Genomic DNA, 14,637 nt, shown 5'->3' on the forward strand with positions numbered 1-14,637 from the left:
CCTCTCAGGATTATTGTAAGGATAAATCTAATATGAAGTAGTAGTTGGCACATAGTACTATATCAATGGTTATTATTATGGCAACAACATATTATGGATCATCATAATCTCAGAAGATTAAACATTTGCAAGTGGCACCAAAGGATTTGGATAGACAAATGGTTCATTATTATTATTATTATTATTTTTTATTTATTATTATTACCAATAATGTCTTGTAGAAGAGTATCATGAAGGCCACCCTCCATGACTTGAAAATGATGGATAAAGGAGATGAACCAGTCTTGTAGAGAAAACAGGAAAGCCAATGTGTAATGCTGCCCTTTTAATAAAATTGTCAAGTCAGAGAACAGAATCTCTAGGAGGGTCCTTTATGGAGAATTTCACAAAATCTGAGAGCTGAGAGGTAGTTCAGTGTCTAGTCCAACTCTAAATGAATAGAATCACCACTATATTATACCCTAAACAGTGTTTATCCAACCCCAGCTTGAAGATCTTCAAGGAAAGGGTTATCTATCACCTCTCAAGGCCACCCATTTCTCTTTGGCAAAATTAATTATTAGGAAGTTTTTTCCCACATGAAGCCAGATTGACCTCTATAACTTCTTCCCATTGTTTCCAGTTCTGTTTTCTGAGACCAAACAGAACAAATCCATTCTCTTCTCCATAGAAATCTTCAGTGCAGGTTCCACATACCCAGTTCCTTACTTGATGCTCATGTCATGAACTCAAGGTACTCCATCACCCTGGTTTCACCATGTGATGAGGTGTAGGTAAATTGTGGGAAAGGGAATAAAACAGAATAATTATATACTCTAAGAAATAGGAAATGTCACTAACTTTTCCATTTATATTTTTGGAGCTTAGTACAATCCTTAACAGTCATTTGAAATCAATCCTTTTAAATGGTTTGATTTCTTTATGGTCTTGTTGGTCTCTGCCTTCATTCATATTGTTCTCCCAGGTGTTTATAGAAAATCTAAGGTGGGTCTCCAAATATAAAATGTTAGAGCAAAGAATTTAGAGCTTGAGGGGTACATAGGACATAGATATTAGGATTAAGGCAGCTAAGGGACAGTGGATAGAGCATTAGGCCTGAGTCTCGAAGACCCAAGTTCAAATGTGACCTCAGACACTAATTGTCTAACTGTAGGGAAGTCACATAACTTCTGTTGGCCTCAGTTCCTCATACATAAAATAGATAATAATATCTAGGATTGTTGTGAAGATAAAAATGAGATTATTTTTAAATTGCAAATTGTAAAATACTAGTTCTTATTATTAACTAAGCAGGGAAAATAACCTGCTCAAGGTCAAACAGTTGATCAGTTCCAATCCCTGTGTAAAGAAACACTCTCCTCTAAGGAATGGAAACAAGTTTCTCATTAAAGGAGAAAAGCTTAGCAGATCTCCCAAGAGAGTCCAGTCCTGCACTGTTCTCCCTCTTATCCTCTCTGCTAGAAGCAGATAACCCTATGCTACAGCTCATTTAGGACTATTCTCTATGCTGAAAAAATTCTCCCTATTGGCCTGCCCCTGACACTGCCCTTCTTCCCTTGGCCTATAATTCCTATCTTTAGAATCACTCCTTTGAACTGAGATCTTGTTTCCATTCCACTGTATTTTTAAAATGTGCCTTGCCTGGGAGGGGAGAAAAGTCCTTTAGCTCTCTTCTATTAACAGTTAATTAACTGTTAATATGTCTTTCCAAATTCCTAATAATAAAAGAACAGCAAAGCAAAACACCCCTGAGGTTTCCCCTCACACCTGTTGAATATGCAAAAGATAGGCAGTAGTCAAAATTGGAGGGCTCCATCAAATTGCTGAATCAGTTTTTAGCCCTATCTGAATGAACCACCCTCCTCTAAGGAAGAGAAAGAAGCCTCTTATGGAAAGACAGACATACTAATTGTTGGTAAAGCTATGAATTAATACAATCCTTTTGTAAATCATGATAAGTCAACAATCATTTATTAGGTGCCAACTATGTACTAAGCATTCTACTGAACTCTGGAAATACAAAGAAAAGTAAAACCAGTCTTTGCTTTTAAATGAGCTCACAGTCTAATGGGGAAGACAATCTGAAAATAACTATGTATGAACAAGATATAGGAAAGATAACATATATAAATATATGTGTATATATATATATACATAATGAACAAGATATAGAAAAGATAAATTGGACATAATCTAAGAATGACAGCAGTAGTATTAAAGGAACATTAGAAAAAATTCTTATAGAAGGTGGAATTATAGCTGAGACCTGAGAAGCAGAGAAAGATCTACATGAACTATGGCCAAGTGAAGTTAGCAGAGCCAAGAAAACAATAGTCACAATGACTACAATGATGTAAAGAGAAAGAACATTCACCACAAAATAATTGAAAATGAGTGTTGCAAAATTACAAAAAATAAGTTTGATCTCAAAATCTCTGCAGAGGTTTGTGAGGATGGTGGTGAGGGAGGAGATACACAAGTATACAACATGATAATAATGACTAGCACATATATATCACTTTAAAATTTGCAAAGCACTTACAAATGTCTAATTTTATCTTCATAACAACTCTAGAAAGCAAGTGTTATTATTACCTCCATTTTACAGATAAGCTGTAGGCAGTGGACAAGTGAATTGCCCAGGGTCACACAAATAAGGATTAAGAGAACAGTTTTGAATTTAGGTCTTCCTGATCCAAGGTCAGTCCCTACTAACTTCACTTGGCAGTAATTCATGTAGATCTTTCTGTGCTTCCCAGGTCTCAGATATAAATCCACCTTCTATACACTATGTATATATAGTGACCTTTCCCTCTTCCTAGTTTTCTTTCATTATTATAAAGGATGTCTCTGGGAAAGGGAGAAAGAAGGATACAGGGGGAAATTTAGATGACATAAAAGCAAATAAAGCAATAAAATCCATTTTAAAAAAACTTATGTCTACTTCCTTTTGAGTACATGTTTATTGCTGTTCAGTCATTTTGGTTTTGTGTGGCTCTTTGTGACCCCATTTGGGTTAGTAGAAATCAAAGGCAAGTGGTTAAGGCAAGTGGCATAATTATTATTGTCATTTTATAGATTAAAAAAGCTGAGGTTTAGGGAAATCAAGTGATTTGCTCAGAGTTAAACAACTGGTATCAGAGCCAGTTCCTAAGTCCCAGTCCAGTACTGCACAATATGACAAGTGATTGTTCCTTCAGGTCTCTTTCAACTCAGACTTTATAATATACAAGCTTGCAGTCTCAGAGGGGCATTTATCTCCTTTCATCTCATAAGCCCACTGCAACCAGCATCATATCAAACAACTCGTTTAAAAGCACCAATGAAGTCATAACTCTCTTAATTAATATGCCACCTTAATAAATCAAACAAGCTTGTTAAGGGTGTAAGAGTTTCCATCACATGTTTTCCTTCCTATCGAACCACTGGATAACATCCAGAGAGTCATAGGAAACCTGGTTTCTCAATCCAGTTTCCTCTCACAGGGCAGGCTCTCTGAAACAGCCCCTCCCTCCCTTCAGCATGTACAAGAGAATGTGCCATAAGTACAAATCGAGACTTAGGGTAGGAAGGAAGTGGGTAATTTCACCTGCATCAGGGATTCCAGCAAATATCTGGGACAGTGGCCACATTCATTAATCACCTGACTCTCTCAAATCCCTAGATGACCCTGATGCAATGCTTAATACTAGAGAATAAATTAAAGAGAGACAGCACATATGCAACAAGGACATCTGGGTTGTCATCTCAGATCTGCCACTTGCTCTGTGATTTTGGGCAAATCACTTTACCTGCTCTAGATCTGAGTTTTTTCCTTTGTAAAATGAAGGGTTTGGACTAGATGGTCTCTAGATTTCCTTCTAGTTCTCAAACTATGATTCTAGGGAAGTTTGTAGCTAGGAAGAATTTTCTGCTTTACAGACTCAAAGTTGGAATGCAGGTTGTGTCAAAAGTTGTCCATCTCTCAAAGTCTAAAGGGAACTACTGTTCATATACAATTGAACTAATTGGAAAGTGGCCTGGATTTAAGGTAAAATAGTTTGTATTAGAATTCTGCTATGATGTTTACTAATTGGGAATTTCAGACATGAATAATCCATCACCACTCTGTGATTCTCTTTTGTTTTCTTTTCCAGCACTTTAAATCTTTCCTTTCTCCCATCTTTCTTCTTTCTCTTCTTTCTCCTATTACTGACAATAAAGTTGAATTTGACTGATTGGGAGAAAAGGATTTTTTAATAACTTTGCAGTTCTTGCTCTTAAATTTTAAAACAGATCAAGCTTATCTTTATTTCTTTCAAAAAAGAATCCTACATTGAACATCTTTTTTTCAGGTTGTCCCCTTTTTCAGTCAGTGGAATTTGGGTTCCCCATCCTTCCATTGAGCAAATGATCCTGCTTTTTGTCTCCTGTAGTTTTCTCAGAGAACGAGGACAAATTTTTCACTCAAAATTCCACCAACATTCAGACATTCCATGGCACAATGGTGCTAGTTTATACTCCACCTTGTGACTCCATATCACCACAGAGAATCAAGAAAAAAAATAGCTTACCTAAGCTCACTGTTCCTGTCAAAACTAGGACTTGAACCCAGATTTTAGAATATAAGGTCAGGAAAAGGTTAGTAAGGTCTTCAAGAAAAAAGAAAAAGAATCTGAACCACTTGAACAAATTAGTGAAAAAAGAAGAGTTTAAAATACTACAAAGTTTCAAAAAGTAGATGAGGTACCCAACTATGTGAAGGGAGGGATCTCTTTGACATGAATATGATTTTCCAATATGAACCATATTAATTAGGGAAAAAAGTTACAAGATGATCATTTTTAAAGTTTTTTTTTCAAGGCAATGGGGTTGAGTGACCTACCCAAGGCCATACGGCTAGGCAATTATTAAGTGTCTGAGGCCAGATTTGAACTCAGTTACCCCTGATTCCAAGGCCAGTGCTCTATCCACTACGTCTCCTAGCCGCCCCAAGATGATCATTTTAAAAAAAAAAAATAGTGAAACCATTTGCATTAGACAATTTAAGTTTAATTGACTTATCTCCCCTATTTTCCTAAACACTGCAGAATTCTCTGGATTTTTATTTCCTTCCCTGTAAAAATGAAAACTTGAATAGTATATGTTCTAATCTTCAAGTAGAATGAAAGCTATTTGAGGGCAGGGACTATCCTATTTTTATATTTGGGTCCCCAGTGCCTCTCCAAAGTTTGTTCAGTCCATGACTCCCCAGATTATTTACAGACCTCTTCTCCACAGGCCAGCTTCATTTCTATAATCTCCCCCTTTAATTGGGGGGACCTTATCCTTAGAACCTATACTGAAGAAAATATCCATGCTAGTAAGGGGCAGCCAGGTGGTGCAGTGGACAGAGCACTGACCTTGGAATCAGGAGGACCAGATTTCGAATCTGACCTCAGACAACTGACACTAAATAGCTGTGTGACCTTGGCCAAGTCACTTAACCCTGACAGCCTCATATCCAGGACCATCTCCAGTCATCCTGATTCATATCTGACCACTGGATTCAAATAACTCTGGAGGAGAAAGTGAGGTTGGGGACTTAGCACAGCACCCCCTCCCTCAAATCCAGTTCATGTGTTTGTCTTGGCATCACCTTCCCTTCTTCAAGAATGAAGGACAAACAATGGTCATGTTCATCCTAAGTTCAGCTCAGCCCCTGATTCCTGGAACTGATTGTGAACTTTGCCTCCTCATTGGTCCTTCTTCCCTACCTCACCCCACAGGAGAGTTTGCCTCTCCTTCCACTGGAATGGAAATTCTTTAAAATAAAGATTGTCTTTTTCCCCCCTTTCATTTGTATTCCCAGTGCATGGGTTAAAAGCTAGCACTTATTAAGTCCTTAATAAATGACTACTGACTGAACAATTAACATTTTATTTTTTAAGGTTCCTTTTGATTCAGTGGTCAAAAGTTCTAAGAAATCCACTGATCTAGGTCTCTCTATACAAACCATTACACACAAAAAAATTGAGTAAGCACTTATTCACTCCTACTAAAAGAAACATTTAGGTTGTTACACGTCCCATGTATTTATTATGTGAAATCTCCAGAGCATAGACATTAGGATATGTTCAATTATTGTATAACTATTAGGCTACTATAAAAAAAAAATAAAAACACCAAAGTGGGGGGGGGGGAAGAAACTGCCTTGAGTCATTCTCTTTGAAGAGTGGACAGACAGTGATCAAAGGCACCAGAACAGGTAGGGCTTATGCTCCTCAGACACCCAACTCAGCCATGGCCCTGTCCAATGGATCCACATCCCAGTAGCTGTTGTCCCAGCCAAGGAACCAGCCCATGAATGAGGGTGGCTCAAAACCTTGCTTCACAATTGTAATGGGTGTTCGAGGATCTCGGTTTGCAGGATCGGTTTCAATATACCGCTTAGCTGCAAAAAAAAACACACACACACACACAGAAAGAATCAAAAAACCAGGGGTTATTAGCATTTTCATTCTCCTTTGCTGATGGCTTTCTAGTACAGAAATTGGTAAAATGATGACACATAACTTCTTTTCAATTGTCTGTGAGCTAATTGATAAAGTAAAAATGATGAAAATTTTGGAAGTAGCTAATTGTTATTAGGAGAGTTCATGATAAAGAAGGAAAACTCAATAAGATTTGGAAGAGCAGATTTCAAAGAGGTCAGAGAAATGCAAGATCTTATGTCCTAAGATTCTAAAGGGAAAGTCAGTTCTCCTGGATGGGCTGTTAGGTAGAGGTTGAAGGGGATGATCCCTGGGGTCCCTTCCAACCTGAATATTCTATTATGATGCATCACTGCTATTTTTTAATAGGAGAAGAGGATGTTTAGTCTGGAAGGTACATTGGGACAAAAAATATTACAGCTGAAGGGGCTTTAAAATTTAACAAAAATAACAGCTGACATGCATAATGTCACTTTAAGGTTGACAAAGCATTAAAAATGTTAGGATCACTTTAATATTTTAACATCCTCTCTTTTCCAGCAGAGGGTTCTAAAGCTCAAAAAGGAGAAGGGGTTTGTTTGGGGGAGGCAGGGTAACCATACTACTAGAAGGTAGAAGCCAGGACTGGAACCAAGTCTCCTCATTCTTATTCAGTCCAGTGTGTTTCCCACTACTTTCTTTTTTGAATTTTTAGGTAGATGACAGTGATGCTATAGGAGAAGGATCTAAAGGGCAATAGCTATATATTAAGAAACTTTGGGTTTCAGAACATGAATCTTACCCTTCCAGGAGAACCAACCTCAAACCTTCTCCATTCTACCCTGATCCCCATCTCACTTCCTGTTGAATCACATTCAAAGTAGATAGAAAGTAACAGGAAATTACCAGATGTTAAGGCTTCTCTCTTTTCCTCTTCTTGAGAATCCTTTCCAACCCAGACATATACCTATACATTCAACATGGAGGAAGATGAGTTACATACAGGGAAAGGCAGACATCAAAAGTAGGCTGATGAGGGAGGGTAGACACTATCCTTTCAAATATCATTTTCCTTTTTACTTGGGTCTGACTTGAGTCCTCAAACCTAGAAGCACAGATGGCTCTTTGTCTTTATTTCAAGTGAGGTTCCTTAGGTTGTATATAGTCTGTCGGAGAAACAGCTGAAGGTTCTGCCATAAGAAGGAAGGTGGGAATGCAACATGTGGAGTTGCTATTAGAGCAAGGTGGTCTGGATCTTGTCCCAGGATGCAAAACCTTGAAGGATGCCACCAGTACTTAATAGTTCTTTAGTAGCTAGAAAGCTGTCTAACCTTCCAGCTCTTCCCTATACAGCCCCACTTCCAGAAGAACAGAACATCATGAGAGGGGCAGCTAGGTGATGCAGTTGATAGAGCACCAGCCCTGGAGTCAGGAGTACCTGAGTTCAAATGTGGTCTCAGACACTTAATAATTACCTAGCTGTGTGACCTTGGGCAAGTCACTTAACCCCACTGCCTTGTCAAAAAAAAAAAAAAAAGAATATCATGAAACAATTACTATATGTGCTTGTCTAAAGGACAAAGGCCTCACTGGAGGTCTGGTAAAGGAAAGGAAATTTTCACCATGTCTTCAGACTAACCTTGGAGGAAAAAATACAGTTCATTTTCTATAACCTCTCCCAAGCAATTAAGCACAGTAGAAGTGCCATCCCTTTGAGAAGAAAAAGGGGCCCAGGTAGTTAAGCTAGCTATTCTTCTATCTTCCTCCCCCCACCCTTTTTATCCCTTCCATCTTTCAGACCTGATCCCAGGTGTCCAAGAGCATGACATCATCTGTAGCCAGATCTTCTTGCATAAATTCTCCAGGAACCTCTTCAATCTGGAAAGAAATGGGAAGGATTAATGAAAGAAAAGAGGGGGGAGGGAAGAAATCGCTTCCTTTTTCCAGGATCTAGCCATTCAGAATGGTCTAAAGACAATGCAAGAGATTCTGGGTCGGTGAGAACAGTCTGCAAGTTGGTTGTCTCACGGCAGGGGTACAGAACCTTCAGGGACAGGAGAGAAGTTCCCTGTTTGGTTCATTTAATATCACTGAGACTTGGGTTCCTTATTTAGAAGGTGGAGATTTTACCCCAAAGAACATATAGCATATAATTAATTTGAATAATATCATATAGCCAGTAAAATGGTAGGACCAGGACTCAGCTTAAGAATTTCTCAATCTTTATCCAGTGAATTTTCCACAATATATAGCTGCTGGTCCATATTCCTTCGTTTGCTAAATAATTAGTGGGAGGAAACGCTCAGCTTGGTCCAGTATGAGGAGGAACATCCCCTCTCCCTTTCTTCCCCTCCCTTTTCAAGTCAAGTGGAGATGAGGAGTATATTCAATAACTTCCCTAAGGATAGCATTTCCTGTAGTAGTACAGTGAAAGCAGGTCTCCCTCCCACTCAGAGCAAGATGTAAAGGTCTCAAGCTCGAGAAAGGTCTGATCAGGGGTGTATAATGCTGGAATGTACCACCAAGGGCAGCAATGAAACCTTTCATTTCAATTTTTTTGTTTGTTTTTGCAAGACAATGAGGTTAAATGACTTGCTCAAGGTCACACAGGTAATTATTAAATATATGAGGCCAGGCCACTGTGCCATTGAGCTGCCCCCAGATGGAACCTGTTTTTACCCCATGAATCTGAATCAGATGCTGAAAATGCAGGGAAAAGGAGGGATTGCTACACAAGGGAACACAGTATCTGTATAAACTCCATCAAATTAACTTCTTATGTCTATGGGGCAAACTGAGGAAAGGGAGCAGAGAGAGAGAGAGAGAGATGTCTTGAGGTCTCTTTTCTTGAACTCACCACAAAGCGACCAATCTTATTGGAACAGGCAAAGAGGCGAGGGGGGTGGGCATCTAGCTTCTTGTCCTTCAGCCGTGGAGATGTGCGATATGCGGCCTTCCCACCCAGGGCTTCCCAGAAACTGTCTGTGAGGGACAAACAGACAAATGGCTGCTATCTTCTTGGCTTTCTCCATGAATATATCTCACTAGCCTTGGATTTCATTAGTCCTGAGGGAAGAATCCGTACTCCATAGGTCAAACCAACTATTCTCTAGCCTCCTTCTTCCCTCAAATATGGCTCCATAAATTTTTGCCTTTCATACCAAGGTCAAAAAAAAGTCTCTTAACTAAACTCTATAAAGTTACTAAATTGTGCATACCCCTAGCACATACTAAATCTAAATCTCAAAGAGATCAGAAAAAAGGACTCATATGTACAATGATATAATACACTCCTTTTATGGTAGCAAAGAATTGGAAACTAGTTTGCCCAGAAATTTGGAAATAGTTGAAGAGATTATGGTATAAACAGTAGGTGTTGAAGCCACAAGCTAACTACAATTGAAGGAAAGACCAAATTGTTAAATTTTCAGTGTGAACATTTACACCTCAGCAGTTTACAAACATTATAAATCAGGACTTGACTGATTTTGTTCTTGATGATGACTGCCTAGACTTAAATAAGTAATAGATAAAAATGTGAATGATTCATATTAAACTTAAAAGTGTGATATAGGCCCTTGTTTTTTTCAGTCTATTGTTAACCTTTTCTCAGCACATTCCTGGGTATATGAATATAATCAATATTCATTGATTGTGGAAATGTTCCATAAATATTGGAGGAAATGACAAAAAGGAATAATTTTAAATGAACAAGCTCATTTCATATTTATAATCACCAAAGAAATATGAGTTTTTTTATGTATTGAGTCTTAAGAGAGGACCACTAGATTTAAGTGATGTAGAAATCTGGAGGTGGGAGAGAGATCAGGTTGGCAGGAGTGTGAATGAATTTGTATGAAATGAATAGAATAAGAAGAATTTACTGAACAATATAAACACTATCAACTTTGGAAGAATTAAGAACTCTAACACAATAACTACAATTCCAGAGGCCTGATGATGAAAATACTACCCACTTTCTTACAGACAGGTAATAGTTGGACTCAAGGTGCAGAATGAAATACACATGTCTGAGCATGTGCCAATTTGGGGATGTTTCGTTTGACTATGCATTACTAGGGTTTTCTTTTCCTTTATTTTATTTTCATTAGGGGAGGGGGAAAATACTTGCTGCTTATTGAAAAAAGGAGCCTTCCATCACTAGCCCCTTTGCACAAGAAAATTCTTCCATGAAGGATAGCCCTGGAAGACCCTGTCTCTTCTCTTCTCCAGTCTATCAAAATCTTACCCAGGATTCAGGACCCAACTGGAGTCTTACTTCCTCTAAGAGACCTTCCCTGATAACCATCTTTCAATTCTCAGCACATTAAAAAAACTCATATTTCTTTGGCGATTATATTTATTCAAAGCCTATTCCTCACAACAGCTCTCTTGAGTTCAGGTGCAAGCATTTTAAAGATGAAGTTTGAAGCTCTGTGAGGTTATCATTTGCCTACAATCTGGTACCTCATAAAGGTCAGAGCCAGGATTCAGATCCAGATCTTTTGTGATACTAATGCACCAAACTGCACATGCTGTGAACCATCAGTCAATAAGCACTGATTAAGTGCCATCGATGTGTGAGGAACCATACTAAATCTGCCTCCCAACTAGTCTGTAAGTTGCCTGGAGCAGTGTGTCATCTCTTCTTGTACTCCTCAAGGATTTGAAGTCAGTGCTAGAGCAGAGCTGGGCCTACTTATCACTCACCAAAGCTGAAACAGAGAACATTTTATTCTGGAGAGAGAGGAAAGGATGAAAGGGACTCCCATTCCCTGGCTATTTAAGGAATGAGCCAGTGAATTAAAGGGATGGTTAACCATGCTGGCCATGTCAGAAGACCCTGTGTGCCCGAGACTGTCCTCTGCTGCAGGACTAGACCTGAGTAGGACAGCTCATCAAAGGTGAGTGGTAATCACCCACCAGGCAATTGCTTGGAAGAACACCCCAACCCTAAGTCCATGCCAGGCCCATCCCTCACAGTCCCTACCTGGCTCACTGCCCTCAGTCACTTGTACAGACCGAGCCCTCAACACGCTCAACAATTCCCGGGCCCCAGACTTCTCTGTGTTGCTGGCTCCTTCACCCACCCACAGATAGGCAGAGGAAGGAGTTTTCAGAACAAAGGCATCATTGGAGTTAAGCTCACTCGCAGTCGGGGTTACCTAGGGGAAAAATGAGAGAACCCCCCCCCCAAAAAAGCAATGATTCTAAGTTCAAATAACCAGATAAAAAAACATCTTGAACCCCCCACCCCAGCCAGGTGCTTCCCCCACAGTGAAGAGGAAGAACTATAAAATACTTATCAAAGCAAGTCCTTAAGCTGAAAGAGGGTGAGGTAGGACAACCATTAAAGTATTTATATAAATGGGGCTGAAATGATAATATTAGAGAAGCAGGAATTGTGCAATGGGAATGAGGGGACTGGGGTTCCATCCCAGTTTGACCTCCTACCATCTTTGTGACACTGGACCTGAGTTTCTTCATCTAGGAAATGAGAAAGTTAGACCAAAGGATCTACAAGGTCACTTCTAGCTATTAAATGCTATGATCCTCTTTCAGGTCACAAGTCTCCCTCTCTGAAGAATTACGGGATTCTTCTATTCTGAATGAGGATTCACTTAGCAGTGACATTACGGTCCTTTGTTCTGTTCCTTTGGGATTTGTCTTTCTTCTAGAAAGAATAGAGTCATGATATGTCATTGTTGGAAGGGATGCCTTAAGAGGCATCTGGGAATAGCCTGAAGGTCCAGACCATAGGACCTGCAGGGTTTTGTCTAGGATGCCCAACTCAGGTCAAGTTCATGTTCAGGGATGCTGAATCTGACAAGGCAGTTTTAACAACAGTTTCTCTTATAACTACCTATTAAGAGAATAGAGATGTGGTCCTCATTTTGCAGATGAGGAGTCTGAGGCCCAGCAAAATGAAAGTTCACACAGTTAGGGTCTCATGGCAGTCCAGGTCTCTGGACTCACAATTCCTTATCCACTCCACTACATCTTATATCTTTGTGGTGGCCTGGCTCTCCCAGGGGGTTCCTTCTGCTAACATGAAAGACAGGATTTAGACGTTCAGCTCTCCCTCGGATCGTAAGGCTCCAGGGAAGACCAGCCCCGCCTTCCAGTCCTGCAGTGCCTTCAAAGTCTTTCCCATAGCAAGTCAGAGAATTATCACATAGACTCGTGGTGAGGACTGCTCTGCAGTCTTCTGGAGGGGAAGGTTGGGGAGCCAGGGGGCTACAAGCCCTTGACTCATCCCATCTCCATGTGGTTCCCCTCTACCTGCTTCCAACCCCCAAGTTAGGAAAAGATGTGGCAGTTACCTCCACGGCCCTGGTGGCTCCGGAGCTGCTGGAGCGGACCTGGAAGAGGCGGGTGCTGGCAGGGGCTGTCTGCCCACCCTCTCTTGAGGTGCCTCCTTTGTAGATGATCATAGGCTTACCACCAAATAGACTCATCAGGTGAGCAGGCTCCTTGCCCTGCACAACTCGACTCTAGGAAGACAGTGAAGATGGGTCAGAATAGCAATCAGAAGAGACCTGGGGGTAGGGAAAGGAGATTGGGGGGGAAGGTTGTCATCCCATTCCTCTCCCAAGAGACTCTTCCCACACCAAATTCAGGGAAAGTAAAGAAGCATGTTGGTATGTGGGTTTGTCTATATGAGACATGAAGTTGGTGATAGGAATATGCTCATAGACACATAGAATGTGTGTCTACATTTACATACATAGCATGTATGTGCTATGAAGTGTGCAGTGTATGTTACATGTTAGAAATATATGTGCACATATGTTTAAGTGCATGTGTGTCGTGTATAAATGGAATTCATGTAGGAGTATATATTATAGTCAGAAACCCAAGCTTAAAGATGACTGTTTATGAGGATCCTTTAAAGGAGTCATGGGCTATGGGGATTTCCATTCCACATGTTGTCTTCTACTCAGATCTTTCCTTTTCCCTTCAAAGACACTGAAGATGTCCTGGGATTGTTGGGGGAGGAGGGAAGCTACATAATAGCTAGATAGCTGCAAATGTCTCTCCAGGCATCCTTGTATTCCCTCCAGCTCCACCAACATGGGACAAACATCTCACAAGGAACCTCTCCAGCCCTGAGTAGGGCATCAGTTTCCTTTGGTGAACAGGATGGCCCAGCTCTGAAGACAGAGTATAGCCAAGATTTGGAAGTGAAAGAACACTACTGATTACATTCATGCCAAGGGGAGGGGGAGAGGTATATTACCTGCACTGGAGTACCGTCTAATTCCTCATCCAGCTGTACAGTAAGAATGGCAGCTGTGGCACGTTCTTCCTGGCTAGAATCAGCACCCTGCCTAAAATAATAAGAACCTTCAGGAGGCCTGGGTTCACAGTATGGTCCCATCACTAAATGACTATGTGACTTCAAGACAAATCATTTCAATTCTGTTGGTCTCAATTTTCTCATCTGTAAAATGGGAATCATAATTACTAAACTACCTACCTCTCAGTTTGTCATGAAAAAAATTTGGTTGTTATAATTATTGCTACTTTCTATTTCACAAAGTTTTACAGAGTCCTATCTTATTCATTCTGTCTCTAGGCTCTTGGAGTCAGGCATATAATTACTTTACAGATGAGCAAGGAAATTAAAGCTCCAAGAGGGACCATCCCTTTCAGCTTAAATCTCAGACCTTCTGAGTCTTCAACAGTGGTTTGGAATGAGCAGCCACTATACAACCCTCACACAAAGGACAGGCTACTTTGCATCATCCCTATTCATCTTCCAAGCATCAGGACTAGAAGTTTGAACAGCACAGAACCGAGCATTTTAGGTAGAAGGGTCCCTAGAGATCATATACCCAACTTTCTCATCTTACCCATTCTGCAGTAGATCAAGAGCTAGGCCTGAAGGAAGATCAGAGTTCAAATCCAGCTTTAAACACTTATTAAATGTATGATCCTGCCTAAGTCAATGAATCTCTGTTTCAGTTTCCTCATTTGTAAAACATGGACAATGAGGCATCTACCTCCCGTGGTTGTATAAGAATAATATAAGATGATATTTGTAAAGCACTTCTCAAAATTTCAAATTTCATATGTTGTTATTATTAAATAGTTCCAGTAGAATATAAGAAATTGTATCTTGTGGGGGGGGGGGGGTGTTGGCTCAACACTCTGAGGACCCTCAGGACCTCAAATGCAAGGACAATAAGGTCCAGTCGTCATG

The 14,637-nt window shown here is 40.1% G+C and overlaps 1 protein-coding gene across 3 annotated transcripts in view; it reads right to left on the reverse strand.

The window, feature by feature from the left end:
* Positions 1-1,954: 1,954 nt before the first annotated feature.
* Positions 1,955-14,637, reverse strand: part of GSN (gelsolin) — a 70,420-nt gene continuing 57,737 nt past the window's right edge. For all 3 annotated transcript variants that reach the window (XM_074211684.1, XM_074211682.1, XM_074211683.1), the window contains exons 11-17: positions 13,672-13,762; positions 12,755-12,925; positions 11,422-11,596; positions 9,289-9,413; positions 8,232-8,309; positions 7,338-7,398; positions 1,955-6,412 (exon numbers count right to left, since the gene is read on the reverse strand). In XM_074211684.1, coding sequence (XP_074067785.1) covers positions 6,243-6,412; positions 7,338-7,398; positions 8,232-8,309; positions 9,289-9,413; positions 11,422-11,596; positions 12,755-12,925; positions 13,672-13,762 — 871 coding nt within the window. In that variant the 3' untranslated portion in view covers positions 1,955-6,242. The remainder of the gene's footprint in view (positions 6,413-7,337; positions 7,399-8,231; positions 8,310-9,288; positions 9,414-11,421; positions 11,597-12,754; positions 12,926-13,671; positions 13,763-14,637) is intronic.

The sequence above is a fragment of the Macrotis lagotis genome, chromosome 1 (assembly GCF_037893015.1).
Source record: "Macrotis lagotis isolate mMagLag1 chromosome 1, bilby.v1.9.chrom.fasta, whole genome shotgun sequence".
NCBI classification, from domain to species: Eukaryota; Metazoa; Chordata; class Mammalia; order Peramelemorphia; family Peramelidae; genus Macrotis; species Macrotis lagotis.